This window comes from Argiope bruennichi, chromosome 1 (assembly GCF_947563725.1).
Source record: "Argiope bruennichi chromosome 1, qqArgBrue1.1, whole genome shotgun sequence".
NCBI classification, from domain to species: Eukaryota; Metazoa; Arthropoda; class Arachnida; order Araneae; family Araneidae; genus Argiope; species Argiope bruennichi.
Window position 1 is genome coordinate 130,212,842 of NC_079151.1, and position 13,967 is coordinate 130,226,808.

The 13,967-nt window shown below is 25.1% G+C and overlaps 1 protein-coding gene across 4 annotated transcripts; it reads left to right on the forward strand.

Moving 5' to 3' along the window:
• The first annotated feature begins 121 nt into the window (after positions 1–121).
• On the forward strand, positions 122–13,205 carry LOC129969207 (ras-related protein Rab-27A-like). Of its 4 annotated transcripts, none has more exons than XM_056083674.1 (5): positions 122–184; positions 5,868–6,046; positions 7,085–7,170; positions 9,304–9,531; positions 12,408–13,195. In XM_056083674.1, exons 2-5 carry the CDS (start codon positions 5,876–5,878, stop codon positions 12,601–12,603), a joined length of 681 nt encoding a protein of 226 aa, XP_055939649.1. In that variant the 5' UTR covers positions 122–184; positions 5,868–5,875; the 3' UTR covers positions 12,604–13,195. The 4 variants fall into 4 exon arrangements, with proteins under 4 accessions (XP_055939649.1, XP_055939641.1, XP_055939657.1 ...); XM_056083666.1 differs by lacking the exon at positions 122–184 and adding an exon at positions 191–364 and having other exon boundaries at positions 12,408–13,205; XM_056083682.1 differs by lacking the exon at positions 122–184 and adding an exon at positions 391–498 and having other exon boundaries at positions 12,408–13,190.
• The last annotated feature ends 762 nt before the right edge of the window (positions 13,206–13,967 follow it).

Below are 13,967 nucleotides of genomic sequence, written 5' to 3' on the forward strand. Positions count from 1 at the left end.
AGATATAACGCAAAGAGTTCATATTTGAATTAATAACAAAATAAAATTTTTCAATGTACGATAGATGGCAGCACGTGTTTAATATTAGCAGAAACTTGCTCTCCATTGCTATTCTTTTTTTTTTTTTACTTCATTTACGTTATCCCGTTAAATCCACCTGTTGTTTTCGTATTCACTTTCGCATGTAAGTTCCTTAAAGAAAATTACCAGCTATTCGGTACATGTGATCTACCTGTACCTATTCCGGAAGAATATTATATTTATCTAATTCATTTGATTTATAATCATTTTGTCCTTATTATCACTTGTATATTTTTTTTTCATTTCCTTTATAAAACCTCAACCCTGGATCCTGCTACCGGATGTGAGTAAAAGGCTTTTGCAATCAGTAACCTTGTGTTTCAACTTAGATTGGACATAACTTATATTTGGGATTTATTTCATAAAAATCCGGCGGAATAAAAATTTCTTATCATCCGATCAATTTTTACTTTACAGGTTGTAATTAATTGGATATTTAATAAGCTTATCATGTTTAATGACACTGGTACTATAAATTACTATTTTTTTATCTGCAATAATTAAATTTGCTTAATATATTTTTTATGGGAAATTGATTGTTAGAAACAAGTGTATTCATTTTGCAATATGTAAATATCTTGTTTAATTTAGTTGATATTGCTAATATTTTTTACTTAATGTTTTTGAAATTATCTGGAAGCAATATTAAATAATATATTTTATAATAATATGTATGGAATTAGAATATCTAAAAGTAACTTAGGATTTTACAAAATAATTTGTAGAAGTAGCAGATGATCCATATCTTGCAAAATTATCTGCAAAATATTTCATTTTCTTTAGTAGCATATTTTTTCTTTAAATGTTATTTTTTACAGTAAATATGATACATTGATTATGTAGTTAATTTACTTTGCTATTACATAGTAAATTTTCATTTAAATAAAATATAGAATCTAATCTAAGAAAACGTTTCATAATTTTAAAAAGCAGTTTCATTTATCACTATAATAGATAACAATGATTACGAATAAAGACCCTTGTCAATGAAAAGTTGTGGTGTCGTTAAAATATATTAGGGAATAGTTATGCATAAGGTATCAGAAAAGTTTAAATTATAGTCCCTAGGTAATATTTATAAAGTAAATAATCTTTCTATTAGCCGATTAATTTTTCTATTAGTTTCAGCAATTAAATTATTTTTTAAATCTTCAAAGTTTATGAAATCTTTTATTAAATTTTATATGCATTATGCTTCCTCTTATGATTATGAAATATTTGCCACCTTTGGAAATTAATTTGTTTGCCCAGAAATGTTGATTGCTTTTACTTTCAGTTATATCTCTTATGCATAAATTAATGCTCACAATTTTCTCAAAAAAAAAAAAAAATTAACATTGGATTATGTCAAATATTAAAGCTGCATTGTTGTAATACCTTGATACCCATTTTGTAAATTATTTATATTAAACTGCTAATATATAAGATCGAATCAATTCCTCTCCAATCACTGTGATATCAAAAATGTTACTGCCTGTGTAATTTATCTTCCAACTTTCTAAATACTCTAATTTCATTTATTTACTTCTCCTATAAACTACTTAGATATTAAACTGAATAATTTTTCCTTGGTTTTCAACAATAAAAGAAGATCATGCAATTAAATATTTGTGGAGGCAGTTGAAACAATTTTTATTTTGATTTAATAATGAAATCTATTTTTGAAAATTATGCAAAATATATATTTAAATGCAAAAATTCGAGGAAAATTTGCAAGCTAAAGTAATTGGCATCATTAGAAAGATAATTTTTTAAATCTTAGAATAGAATAAAAAATCAATTTTGTTGCTATAATATTTCTGGGATCTATGTTTATGGGTAAATGCCAAGATCTCATTTAATTTTTAATTAATTATAATTCTGGATAAAGTTTTAAAAAATCACTCTAAAGTGCATATTCCTATTCTCCAAAGTATAACTACATCAAATTTGGTAATCATGGTATGGAAATCCTACCTATCATGGTATAAAAATAGAAAAATCAAGAGTATGGTTGTTAGGCAGGATCTTTTTTTTTTTTTTTTTTTGTTCCTACTGCTAATGATGGAACATGTATGTTAGTTTCATATTTTCAGCAATAATTTGATGCATTTATAAATCCAGAATCGAGTAATATTTTGAGGTTTGTGTTTACAGTCTGTATATGTATAGCATTCTATGGAGAACCGAATCAGCTGCTGTGATTAATTTTGGAAAAATTCAGTCAGGAGTGGTATTAAGAGTCCACTTGGCAGGAGGTCATAATCTACCTTTTATAAAAAATTTGAGAAGATTTTTATTAACTGGAATGAGGGGTAATGAAGATTTACTCAAACTTTTGACAATCTTTCCTAATCTTCTTGTTGCATTACTCCTTTGAGCAGAGTATAAAAATAATGTCAAAGTCCTTAGACGGATTTTTTTTTTTTCTGTGTAACTTGTCATTGTGTTTGTACACATTTCAAAAGAAATAATTACCTTCATCACTGAAAATGTCAGTTGCAAATCATGTAATTCTGTTTCCTTAATTACAGTTATTGTAAATTTAACTTTTTCTCAAACAAAATTCAGAAAAAGGATCTAATGGTCAGATCATAAATCTTTGAGTTCAATTACAATAACAATTGTTGCAAATTTCTTCAAACAACTTTTTTTTATATATAAGGGAATATTAGAGCATATGTAATATATTCAAACTTGAGATTGCGGTTAATTTAAATATATGCAGTTTTGCATCCATTTCCAGGTAACGGTATATTTCATATTACAACAAAAAAATATATTACAAATTAGAAATTACTGCTAATCGGCAATCATGTTATGCTTTATTAGTAAACATGATGAACAGATTCATAGTGATAATAAGTCCTAATAATATTAATCAACCAAATGTGGCTCTGGAAACATTTTAAGTTTTTATTATTATTATTATTATTATGTGATGCAAATCTAATTTCTTAAGCTTTCTACTATACATTTGAAATATCATGAGGCTTTAAAATCTGATATGAGCCTTTGTAGTGTTCATATAATTTTTATCGATTCGAAATGTTTTAAAAATATTTGCTTGCACGTATTAACAATGGTAGAGTGCTTACAAATTTTATCCATCTATTCATTTTATAAAATGCATCAACAACTCAAAAAACGCACCATTGCAATTATAATAATATTTTCAGTTTAAATGTATCTTACTTCCTTGCATATTCTCCACATTTATTTCTAAATCTTATGATTTGTTGCTGTATAGTTGGTCAGAAGTAATGATATATTTTGCAATGTTGCAATAAAAAATGTTTGTAACTGTGATATACATGTTTAACATTGTCCAGAACTCAGCTATTTGTTGATGTACAGTAAATCTTGTAATATTTTGAGTGAAATAAAAGAAAAATGCTAAAAAAGAGAAAATCTTAACAATTCCTACTCAAAGGAAATTTTCTTCGTAAGATATTTTCTGCACTGATGGGAGTTACACATCATCCCCAAAATGGGAGGCAAGGTACTCTTTCCTGGCATAGCCCCTGGATATAGAATCTGATTTATTTTTATATATATTTTGTGTCTTTCTTTCATTTTTTTTATAATGATTTCTGTAAGCAGCTTTATCTGAAAAATTTCTTTGGAATTCATTTCCAATTGTTCTGTTCAGCAGTGTAGGGAATAATCAACATTATCTCCATCTTGCACGTTTTTACTTATATGGACCATTCTTATCTTATGATTAAGAAAGAAAAAAAGAATACATTAGAATTGCTCTATTTCTACAATAATTCATATCAAATTTGGTATGTGATTTTGTGACTACAATTGTAGTTATGTGTCTTAATTTTTTGCAACATTTTAAAAATCCAATTTTTTTTTTTTTTTAAATTGCACACTGGATATTACTTCTTTAAAAAAACATTAAAACTTATATGAAGTAAGATATTCCATTACATTATAATACCAAAATGGAATGAACTCTTGTGATCGTATCAATTTTACTTTCTCAGTATGAAGTATAGAGAAAACTTTGTAATTGAAGGATTGACCTCCATGTTTTAGACCTCCCGAGCTCAAAAAACACATTTTTTAAAAAATGTCAGTTTGTGACAAAAATAACTCAAAATTGCTTTGAGTTAGGTAGGTGAAATTTAATAATATCAAATTTGTAGATTTCTATTAAATTTTGAGCAAAATTCATTCAGAGGAAGTCTGTTGTCTGCCAGGTTGTCTGAATCTAATCTAACTCAATATTTACAAGATAAAAGGAGCTTGATGGATAAAATTTGTTACAGTGTTTATATTATAGACAAATTTTGAGCCAAATCCAACAACGAGTTGATTGTCTGTTGGTCCATACTTTCAGAAACATGTAAATACAATAATTCATAAACACAATGACTTAAATATATCAAATTTGGTATTTTGTGACTACAATTGTAGTTATGTGTCAAATTTTGGTTTCAATCAGATGGGTAAAACACGTCTAAAACACAAATTTGATTTTCAGATATTTTTAACCACATGCTTGGAATTACTTGCCAATAATCACATGATAGATTCAATAAGAATTATAAATCCACACCAAAGGTTAATATTTCATAACTATTATGTCATGTCATAACTAAGTGTCATGCAGGGCATTCTCTGTTTCACCCAAGGACCATAATTTTTAATGGGGAGAAGGGAATAACTCTCAGTAGAGAATGTATAAGAAAGTTTTAAGGAGACCATTCCCACTGGTTCTACCTGAATACATATTTTAGTCTGGGAAAGGTCATTTCTTATTTTCTGTTTAATTTGGCAATAGTAAAAACTAACTATATTATTGAAATCACATTTTATCATTGGAATTATAAATTGCATTTTTTATGTAATTAATATAAAACATTAAAAAAATGAAGTGATAACCAAAGAAAAAAAACATTATAATGGGACTCCAAAATTTTGCCATCTTGACCTGTGCATAAATATTTTAAGTGTATTCTGACTGTTTTATATACATGTTCTAAAATATAAATGATTACAATATCTTAATTCACTAAACATACACTTAATTTGATTATTACTCTAGATTCTGAACATGTGCTTTTAAAATAAATTGTGTTATTAATTAAAATGGTTATGATTTTAAATCAGTTTTGAAGAGTATTTTGTCAGAAGAAAGTTGAATAAATATGTTACTTATTTTAAAGTTAAATATGAAGAGTGAAAAAAAATTAATTCTGTTACTTAGAGTGCTAAAAATTTTTTCTAAAAACATAATATTTAACCATCATTCCACATTATTTTTTTTTTTAACCTATTTATTTTGTGGAATCACTCATGAGCCCTCCATGCCTTCACTCTAATTCCTTCAATGAATGCCTTTCTGAATTTTCCTTCAATGCCTTTGCACATAAACTTTCATCTACATTTTAAAGAATGTTCTTTCCAAATTGTACAGTAGAAATTTTAATGGGATAATAAATATACAATTTTAATTGCTGGATGTCATGCTGATTCTAATTGGTTCTTACTGAGAATTGATTTTGGAGTAATATCACCATTGTCATGATGTAGAGTATTATTAGGTAGTTTGCTTTCAGCTTTTTATACCCAGGTTTCAAAGTAGAATAAAAATTTAAAAATTCAATGATATATCGGATTGGAATTTATTTCAACAGACATATTACTTTTAGATTAAATTGAAAATATCTAACAAATTAAATTATTTTTAAATAAAATTGCAGTGGGATAAATTAGCAAAATGAAGTGCAATTAAATTGTATTTGTTTACAAATATTAGTGTTATATCATTTAATTTTTTTTTTCTTTTATAGTGTTAGTTATGAACAATGTGAGTAGTAGTGCTACACCAGATTATGATTACCTTATCAAGTTTTTGGCACTTGGAGATTCTGGTGTTGGTAAAACTAGCATATTATGTCATTTTACTAATGGAGTCTTCAATAAAAAATTCATCTCAACAGTTGGAGTTGATTTTAGTGAAAAGAGAGTTGTAAGTTCTTTTTTTGTGTGTATGTATATTTGTTTAAATTAATGTTATTCCGTTTACTAATTGTTACTAAACTTCATAATGTAATTCTAAAATGTTTTTATTTAATCATATATTTAATTAATCATATTTAAATATATTACTTTTGATTGTATTTATTCCTTTATTCAATTTTGCATTAATTAACCATTTAGGGAAGATGTGTAACTTTACTTGTAATTTATGACTGTATTTATACAACAGAATTTTATGATTTTTTAGCTTCATTTTTTTTTTAATAGTTCAATGTTTCTTAAATCTATCACTCCAATTAATATGCAAAATTATAGTTTTACAATTATTTTTTATTTCCACTTAAAAGATAAAAGCAGTTCCATTATTTTAAATTCATTAATGATTTTAAAATAGTGTAAAATATTTGTAAAAATTGAATTTTTTTTGGGGGGGGGGAGTGTAATTAAAAAAAGAACTTATTCTGTAAATTCCCAACTTTCCATTAATTTATTTACTTAAATATAATCAAGTATCGAAATTTATGTGGTAGCTGGTTTCATTATAATTACTTTAATAAAAGAGAAATTAAAAGATAGTTTATAGGAGGAGGAATTTTAAAAGATCACCTTTAAACAATAAAGTATATTTGAAAATTTACTGAAAGGTTTTGTATTTAAGAAAAATAATCTTTTAAAAATCTGTTTTTCTTCAATTTCTTTCCAATCATGCAATGCTCATGAATTCCTGAGTATTTTATTAACCAAGACTTTCCCGCTTTTTTCTTAAGTGTCTATCTTTCAATTTTAAATTCTTTTCTTTAATCCTTTCCACCTCTCTTCCTTTATATATAAATTTTCTAATTGAGTTGCTCTCTTTTTAAAATCATTATATTCTGCATTAGACTATTAAATTGTAAAGTTATTTTCATTTTCTCAATTAAATCCAGTATTGTTTTGTTCTATGAATGAAATGTTTGTCTCTAACTTTGGTAATAATGCATTTAATATTACATGCATAATTTTTAATTAAATCTCAAATTACTTAAAGGTATATAGATCTCAGTATTCTGAAGGCATCACAGGACGAAGTCAACGAGTGCACTTACAATTATGGGATACTGCAGGACAGGAAAGGTGAGGGGAAAAGATTCCTTATTCAACCTGTTGATGTGTATATGAATATAATCATATTCCATTTCCTTTATATAAATCTGTTAGTGTTCAGAACATTTTAACCTTGTAATTTTGTTTTATATAAAGCACATTTTTAGAGATTTTTTTAACTTATTATTATTACCTTCTTGGGATACTCATGTTTTTCTTTAAATGCTATTTAATGAGATAAACCACTTCATTGTTATAGATATGAAAACATTTCGAATTTCTCATGTTTTTCTATCACTATTATAATCAATAGTGGATCCAAAATTTGATAGAGTTATTATATTTATCTGTCATTTTTAGATGGTTAAAAAGAATAAATTATCTCTTGATAACCATCCTGTTTCACTTTTTCATATTTTGCAAAAGGTAAAGGAAACTAAATTTTTCACAATTAATAATTAATATTTTTTCTTATTTTGTATGAATATCAAGGTACATGTTCACACAAATATGGAAAAAAAAAAATCAGAAATTTCTGATCCCCCTTTATTAGATATAATATATATATATTCATACTTTATCGATTGCAAAATTTTCAGTTTTGTCTTCTTTTTGTGAAATTAATATGGTTAATGTTGCCTGTTAATTGACAAAATCTCCTTTTGATGATGCCAATTCTTGTTCACTTCTATGAATTAAGACATAAATTATTCAAATTTATCTTCTTGTTCAATTCAGAGCTTGATTTTTTTTATGTTGCAATTCCTGTTTTGCTATCCAATTCCTTAAAGAATTTCCGTTTTTTTTTTTTTTTTTTTTTTTTCCCCTTTTTCAAAATTATTGTCATAAAAAAAATTGTTAGAATAGTATAAAATGGAGGGAAAACACAAACACTATGGTATTAATGGAAACTTCTGCTCTTTATTATTAATCTTTTGATTATCAACAACCATAAATTCTTATTTACTGTTCATGGCTAATTCATTTTTTTTTTTTTTTTTTATGGATTGCAAAGATATGTAAGTTAATGTGACCACAAGGCATATATTTAGAATTCATAACATCTCAGTGGCAATTAGCAGTGAACTGCTTTTGAATATTCAGTTATTTAGAGTTGAATCATTTTTTATCTATTGCTATTATGACTACTAATGAAACCATATTCAATTTATTTGTTATTGCTTGACTGGTGAATAAGCATTTTGAAATTGCATTATTAGTAATATTTAAATGGAGTTTCGTATTATTTCTCTCTTAATGCCTGTGTGATGCAGTGAAAATTGATGCTGTGTTTTGTGTATTAGTATAATGAACTAATTCCTTAGAGAATGGTTATGTAAAATATGCATTTAATAAAATTTGAATTTCGGAATTAACCCATAATTCAATAAGCAATTTACATAAAATTAAATATTACTCTCATACATCTTCATTATAAAATGACAAAGTGAAACGACTTGCTTATTTTGAATGGTAAGAATTTTTACATTAGACAAAAAGAATGAAATCAGTATTCATTTAGATTTGCATCTTTAATCATTTCATTTAAATGACATGAAGTATTGACAATCCTTTATTTTATATGGCTTAGCTGAATTAATGTATTTAACCTTGACACACACATGCGCATAATGACATTGACATTAAATTTGAATTAAATCCTAATTAATTGCCTAATTTTTATCTTAAATTAGTCCATGTTAAATTCATTCTGAAATGTTTTCTTATTTTCTGAACCAATTCCCACTTTTTTATTTTATTAATTCTATACATGCTCTAGAAAACTCATAACTATTCATTTTTTCACACTCTGAGTGTAGAGTAAAAAATCCCTAACACTTGCAATACCTATCAAAGATACCTAAGATTGACTTCCTAAATCGACGTGGCAAAGAAATCTCTTTTAAAATCGCTGAAAGCAAAAATTTCAGGCACTTTGCTCTTATATTGCAATGTAGATTGATGCATCTGTTATTACTTTTTTTCTGTACATAATATGGCTTCTGTGCTGAAGTAAATCAAAGTTAAAATGTGAAAAAATTTTCTTTTCGGCCACACATCTATAAATTAATGTTTATATATATATATATGTATATATATATATATATGAAAGTGATTCATTAAGATATTATTTATAAATTTGAGATAATTATCTTTTTTCAGATTTCGAAGTTTGACAACTGCTTTCTTTCGAGATGCTATGGGCTTTATTGTTGTTTTTGACCTTACAAGTGAACAATCATTTCTCAATGTCCGTAACTGGCTGGAACAGTTGAAAACTCATGCTTATTGTGACAATCCAGATATTGTTCTCTGTGGAAATAAGGCAGACTTAGAAGATTCGAGATTTATGAAAGAAGAACAGTTAAGAGAAGAAGCTGAAAAATTTGGGTAATTTTTTTTCTTCTGCTAACTAACCTGGTGTTCTTTTCCTTCTTTAAAATTTGCACTTGTTTTTATGCTACTTTCTGTTACAGATCTTTTTTTTTTCTTTTTTCAATGATAAAAATTCTATTTGGGCTATATTTCCATAAAGTTTTGTGCATATTAATCATTATTTTATTTAAAAAAATATGATGGTAAAAATATATTAGAAGGATTAGAAATTTTGATGTATCTTTGTATTTGTATCTTAATTTTTTTTTTATTTTTTAAGGAATTTTATTATTTTAATTTTAAACTTACTTATTTTTTAAGGCATTGTTCATGGCTTTATTGGAAGAGAAAATGCAAAACTTATTTCTACTATTTTTTAAAAATCCTGTTGGTATGAAATTGCAACAGGTATTGGTTCCTTTTGGTACTTTTTGTTGTGGTCTGTACTATCTTTGCAGATCAGCGCAGCTTTTTATTCAGCCACAAATATAATTTTAAGAAAAACTTGTATTGAAGCTTAATTATCAGGAATTCTGAAAAATAAATTATTTCTAAAAATGCACATAGGGGGGAAAAAATGAAAGCTAGATCAAGACCTGATAGCAATCTTTTTTTTTATTTCTACTATATACATTTACAAATTCATTGTTATTTTAATTTACAACAAAAGTTTACGGGCAACTTGTGTATTAAGCTTAGAATTATGAATTTTTTCAGTGGAAAATTATTATTGTTTCCATCTATAAATAATTTTTATATATATCTAACTGAACTTTTTTATGAATTTGTTTCCATCAAATGTTATATAAAAAGTCATATTGTCTGAAAACAAATAATATTTTTTGTGCTTAGTGAATATTAAGATTTGTTTTATTATTTTGACATAATGAGCTCAGTAACACATATTTTAATAACCAAGTCATTGCAAGAAATTCAAAATCTCAAGCAGATATGAAATTTTAAAGAGTTATATTAGAGACAAAATAAAATTTAAATGAAAAGAAATTTTTCAGATTGAGTGATTAAGATACATTCTATTGCACATTATCCATAAGCATATTTATTTATATTTGTGATAGTATTCTTCTTCATTTTTCTTAGAATAAAATTTTGTATTGATATAAGTGATATTTTCAACATTATCTATAATTGTTCTTAAAACTATTTGTATGATATTAGACAAATTCTTATTCGTAGTGGTGATTTTTTTTAACAATGAAGAGCACATTTTTGACACTGAAAATGGTATATTTTTAAGTAGTGGCATAATTTTTCATTTAAAAAAAATATTTTAAGGCCTAAGATATTAATGCTCCCTGAAAATAAAGGCTTGCATCTTTTTCTTTATAGCTGGCTAAAAAAGAAAGAAAAAAACATTTGACATTATTTAATCAAAAGCAACATTATCTATCTTTTAAAATTACATTATTATTAATTAAATTATCTTACATTGTTGTGTTTGAGCATGCACAACAATGTTGATTTTTTTAATTATTTTCTTTGGGAAAGATAAGATATTAATTTATGAAACATTATTGTCTGTATGTACAGAACTTTACTAATATTTATAGAAGTCTATTACTTATAGCTAAATTTTTATTGAACAACCTCTTAATTGCATTTCAGTAAATTTTCATGTTATTTATTTTGTATATTTGTAATTATCAATTACATAGCATTTATAAATACATAAATGTATTTCTATTTCATTATAAATTAAAAAGAAAGGATTAATTCCAGTTGCAATTTTAGCTCTCCGATAAGTTGTTTAAATTTAGATCCAAATCACTTTTGGATATGAAATTTATTTTCTCATGTACAAAGCATTGATAAAATATTTAAAGTATTTAAAAAAAAATAGTAAATCTTTAATCTTCATATTTTTTGTCATCGTGGGGGTGAGTAGATAAAGTTATGCTTTTGTGTTTGCCAGGCTATGAATATGAAAACATCAAAATTGCAAACTTGATTAATGAAATTTTGCATAATGGCCTTCCTTATGTCAAAAGTTGTAGATCTGTACTAATTTGTAAAAAAAAAATCATCAATGGGAAATGTTACTTTTGCTGAATATATATTTAATTTTCTTCACTTTTCTATGAAATTAACAAAACAAAAAATACTTGTTGCATTCTTTAAAATATGTAAACATGAATGTTCATATGATACCATAAGAATTATTTCTTATTTGAAAAAGAAAAGTTTCCAACTATCTTACCTTTATTTAAAATTGGCAGTCTCGAAAAAAAGGACAAAATTGGTTTAGTTTAGTTATATTAGTGTCTCATTTTAAAGCAGCACTATGGCTATTTAACAGTCTTAGATGGTTAAAATGGTTATCAAAATTTAAGTAAACTACATCAAAACTCTGAACAGCTGAAAAAGTAATTTATCATGCACATTTTTAGTTCTTGTTTTTACTCTCTTGAATATTTTCAATCTATCCAGTAGAAATGTTACACAATTTTCTTTGTGAATAAGTTATAATGATTAGAATAAAAAACTATTTTTAAAAAAAAATTGGGAAAGACAAAGGAGTCCTAACTCGATAATCTTGATTCTTTGAATTTAAGGATTGTATAGAAATTGTTCTCAAGAATTATAGTTAATGAAACATTAAATTGTTTAATATCATGAAAAGTATGAAAAAAAAAGAAGCAATAATAAAACGTCATTAGAAAAGATAATATTAAACATTTTCAAGAATTTGTATGGATACTGTTCAAGAATATTTACTTGCATTATATACCAGAATCAATTTTTACCACATATTATGATATCATGATTTTGTGATAATGCCATTTTGATATTTATTTATTTATTCTGATTGTGTCAAATTTTCATTCACAATTTTTTCATTAGTTTATATGTATCTATATATATTCATTTAGATTACCTTATTTTGAAACAAGTGCTGTGACTGGTCAAAATGTCAATAAAGTTTTTGACACTCTTTTGGATATGGTTATGTTGCGCATACAGAAGACTGTAGATAGTACTACCTTGCCAGGTCGAAGACGAGGTGCTCCTGGAATGCAGGTGGAGGACAAAGGGGCTCCTACCCAGCAAAGAAATTGTGCATGTTGACCAATATAATCATTCTGTGTGGTATTTGTATCAAATATTTTCTCAAGAAAATAATTGTATCTTCTAGAATTCATGTTTGACTACAGATGTGTGTGTTTGATAAAAAAATATTAATAATTCTTGAATACTTGTACAATCATTTTAGTGAAATTTTTAGTTAATGGACAAAGTTGTTCACTAATATTTCAAAAATAAATGAAAAATATAAAATTAAATCTATCTTTTGTATTGAAATTTATGTATTATATTTTCTGATGAATGTTATTTATCCATGCTTTAATTAAAATATATATATATATAGCTTTGATATAATTTTTAAAGAATAAAAGCAAAATTATTCTCTTAACAATAGTTGAGAAATTAAATATGATTATATGAGTAGAGGAATAGATTTCAGATTTGAACCAAGTTTGATTTTGTAATAACTTTAACAAATGATTTTATTCATAAATTTGGTTATTACATAAAACTAAATTAAGAAATTTATATTTACATAAGCTCCATAATTATTAAACCATGCTCAATAAAATGTAGTTTAAAAAGAGCTCAATATTATGCATTTAATATGATGAAAGGTTAAATTTTTTTCTCTGTGATTTTTTTATTTGTTTTTAATAAAAGATTATTATGTGTCTATTAGTTTATCTTTTGCTTTATATCTTGGTATCAAATTTGGAGATGTTATTAAGCTTTTTGATAACATCTTTGAATAGAAAAAAGTTTTCATACTTTTCATATTTTTACAAATTTGAATTATATTATAACTAAGCTTTGATGTTTCTTGTTTACAATATAATAGAGGTCTAGAATATAAATTTTTCTCTTATTTTTTAAAAAGTATTAAAAACTGTTTATTTGATTTCTTTTATAATTTAAAATTTTTATTATAAAATCAATACTGTCTATTAAAACAATTTACTGTAAATTTATAATGATAATTTTCCTCTATTTCTGCTGAGAATAAGAATTTCTAGTCCAAATAATTAATCAATGTCTTTTGTAGATCTTATCTTTTTTTTATGTTTTAAGATATTATCTTTGAATTCCCATTTAAAAACTTCTATTTCCCATTTTCTTCACTGAGATTAGTCCTTTTTAATGAAATAAACTTTTCCTGTCTTGAAAATATTTTAAAGCAAATTTGTTTCTGTTGCAGTAAAATTTAATTTACTGTTTATTATTTTCAATTTTTAAAAATATTCATTAAATCATTTTTATTATTATATTTTATGATTATAATTGATAAAAGCATCATTTATAAGAAATCTAAAGTACTATTTCTAAAACTTCTAATTTTAGGTGTTAATTTTTGATTATCGATGCTTTATTATTTGAGAGTCTTATAAATAATGTTTTTTCTGCTT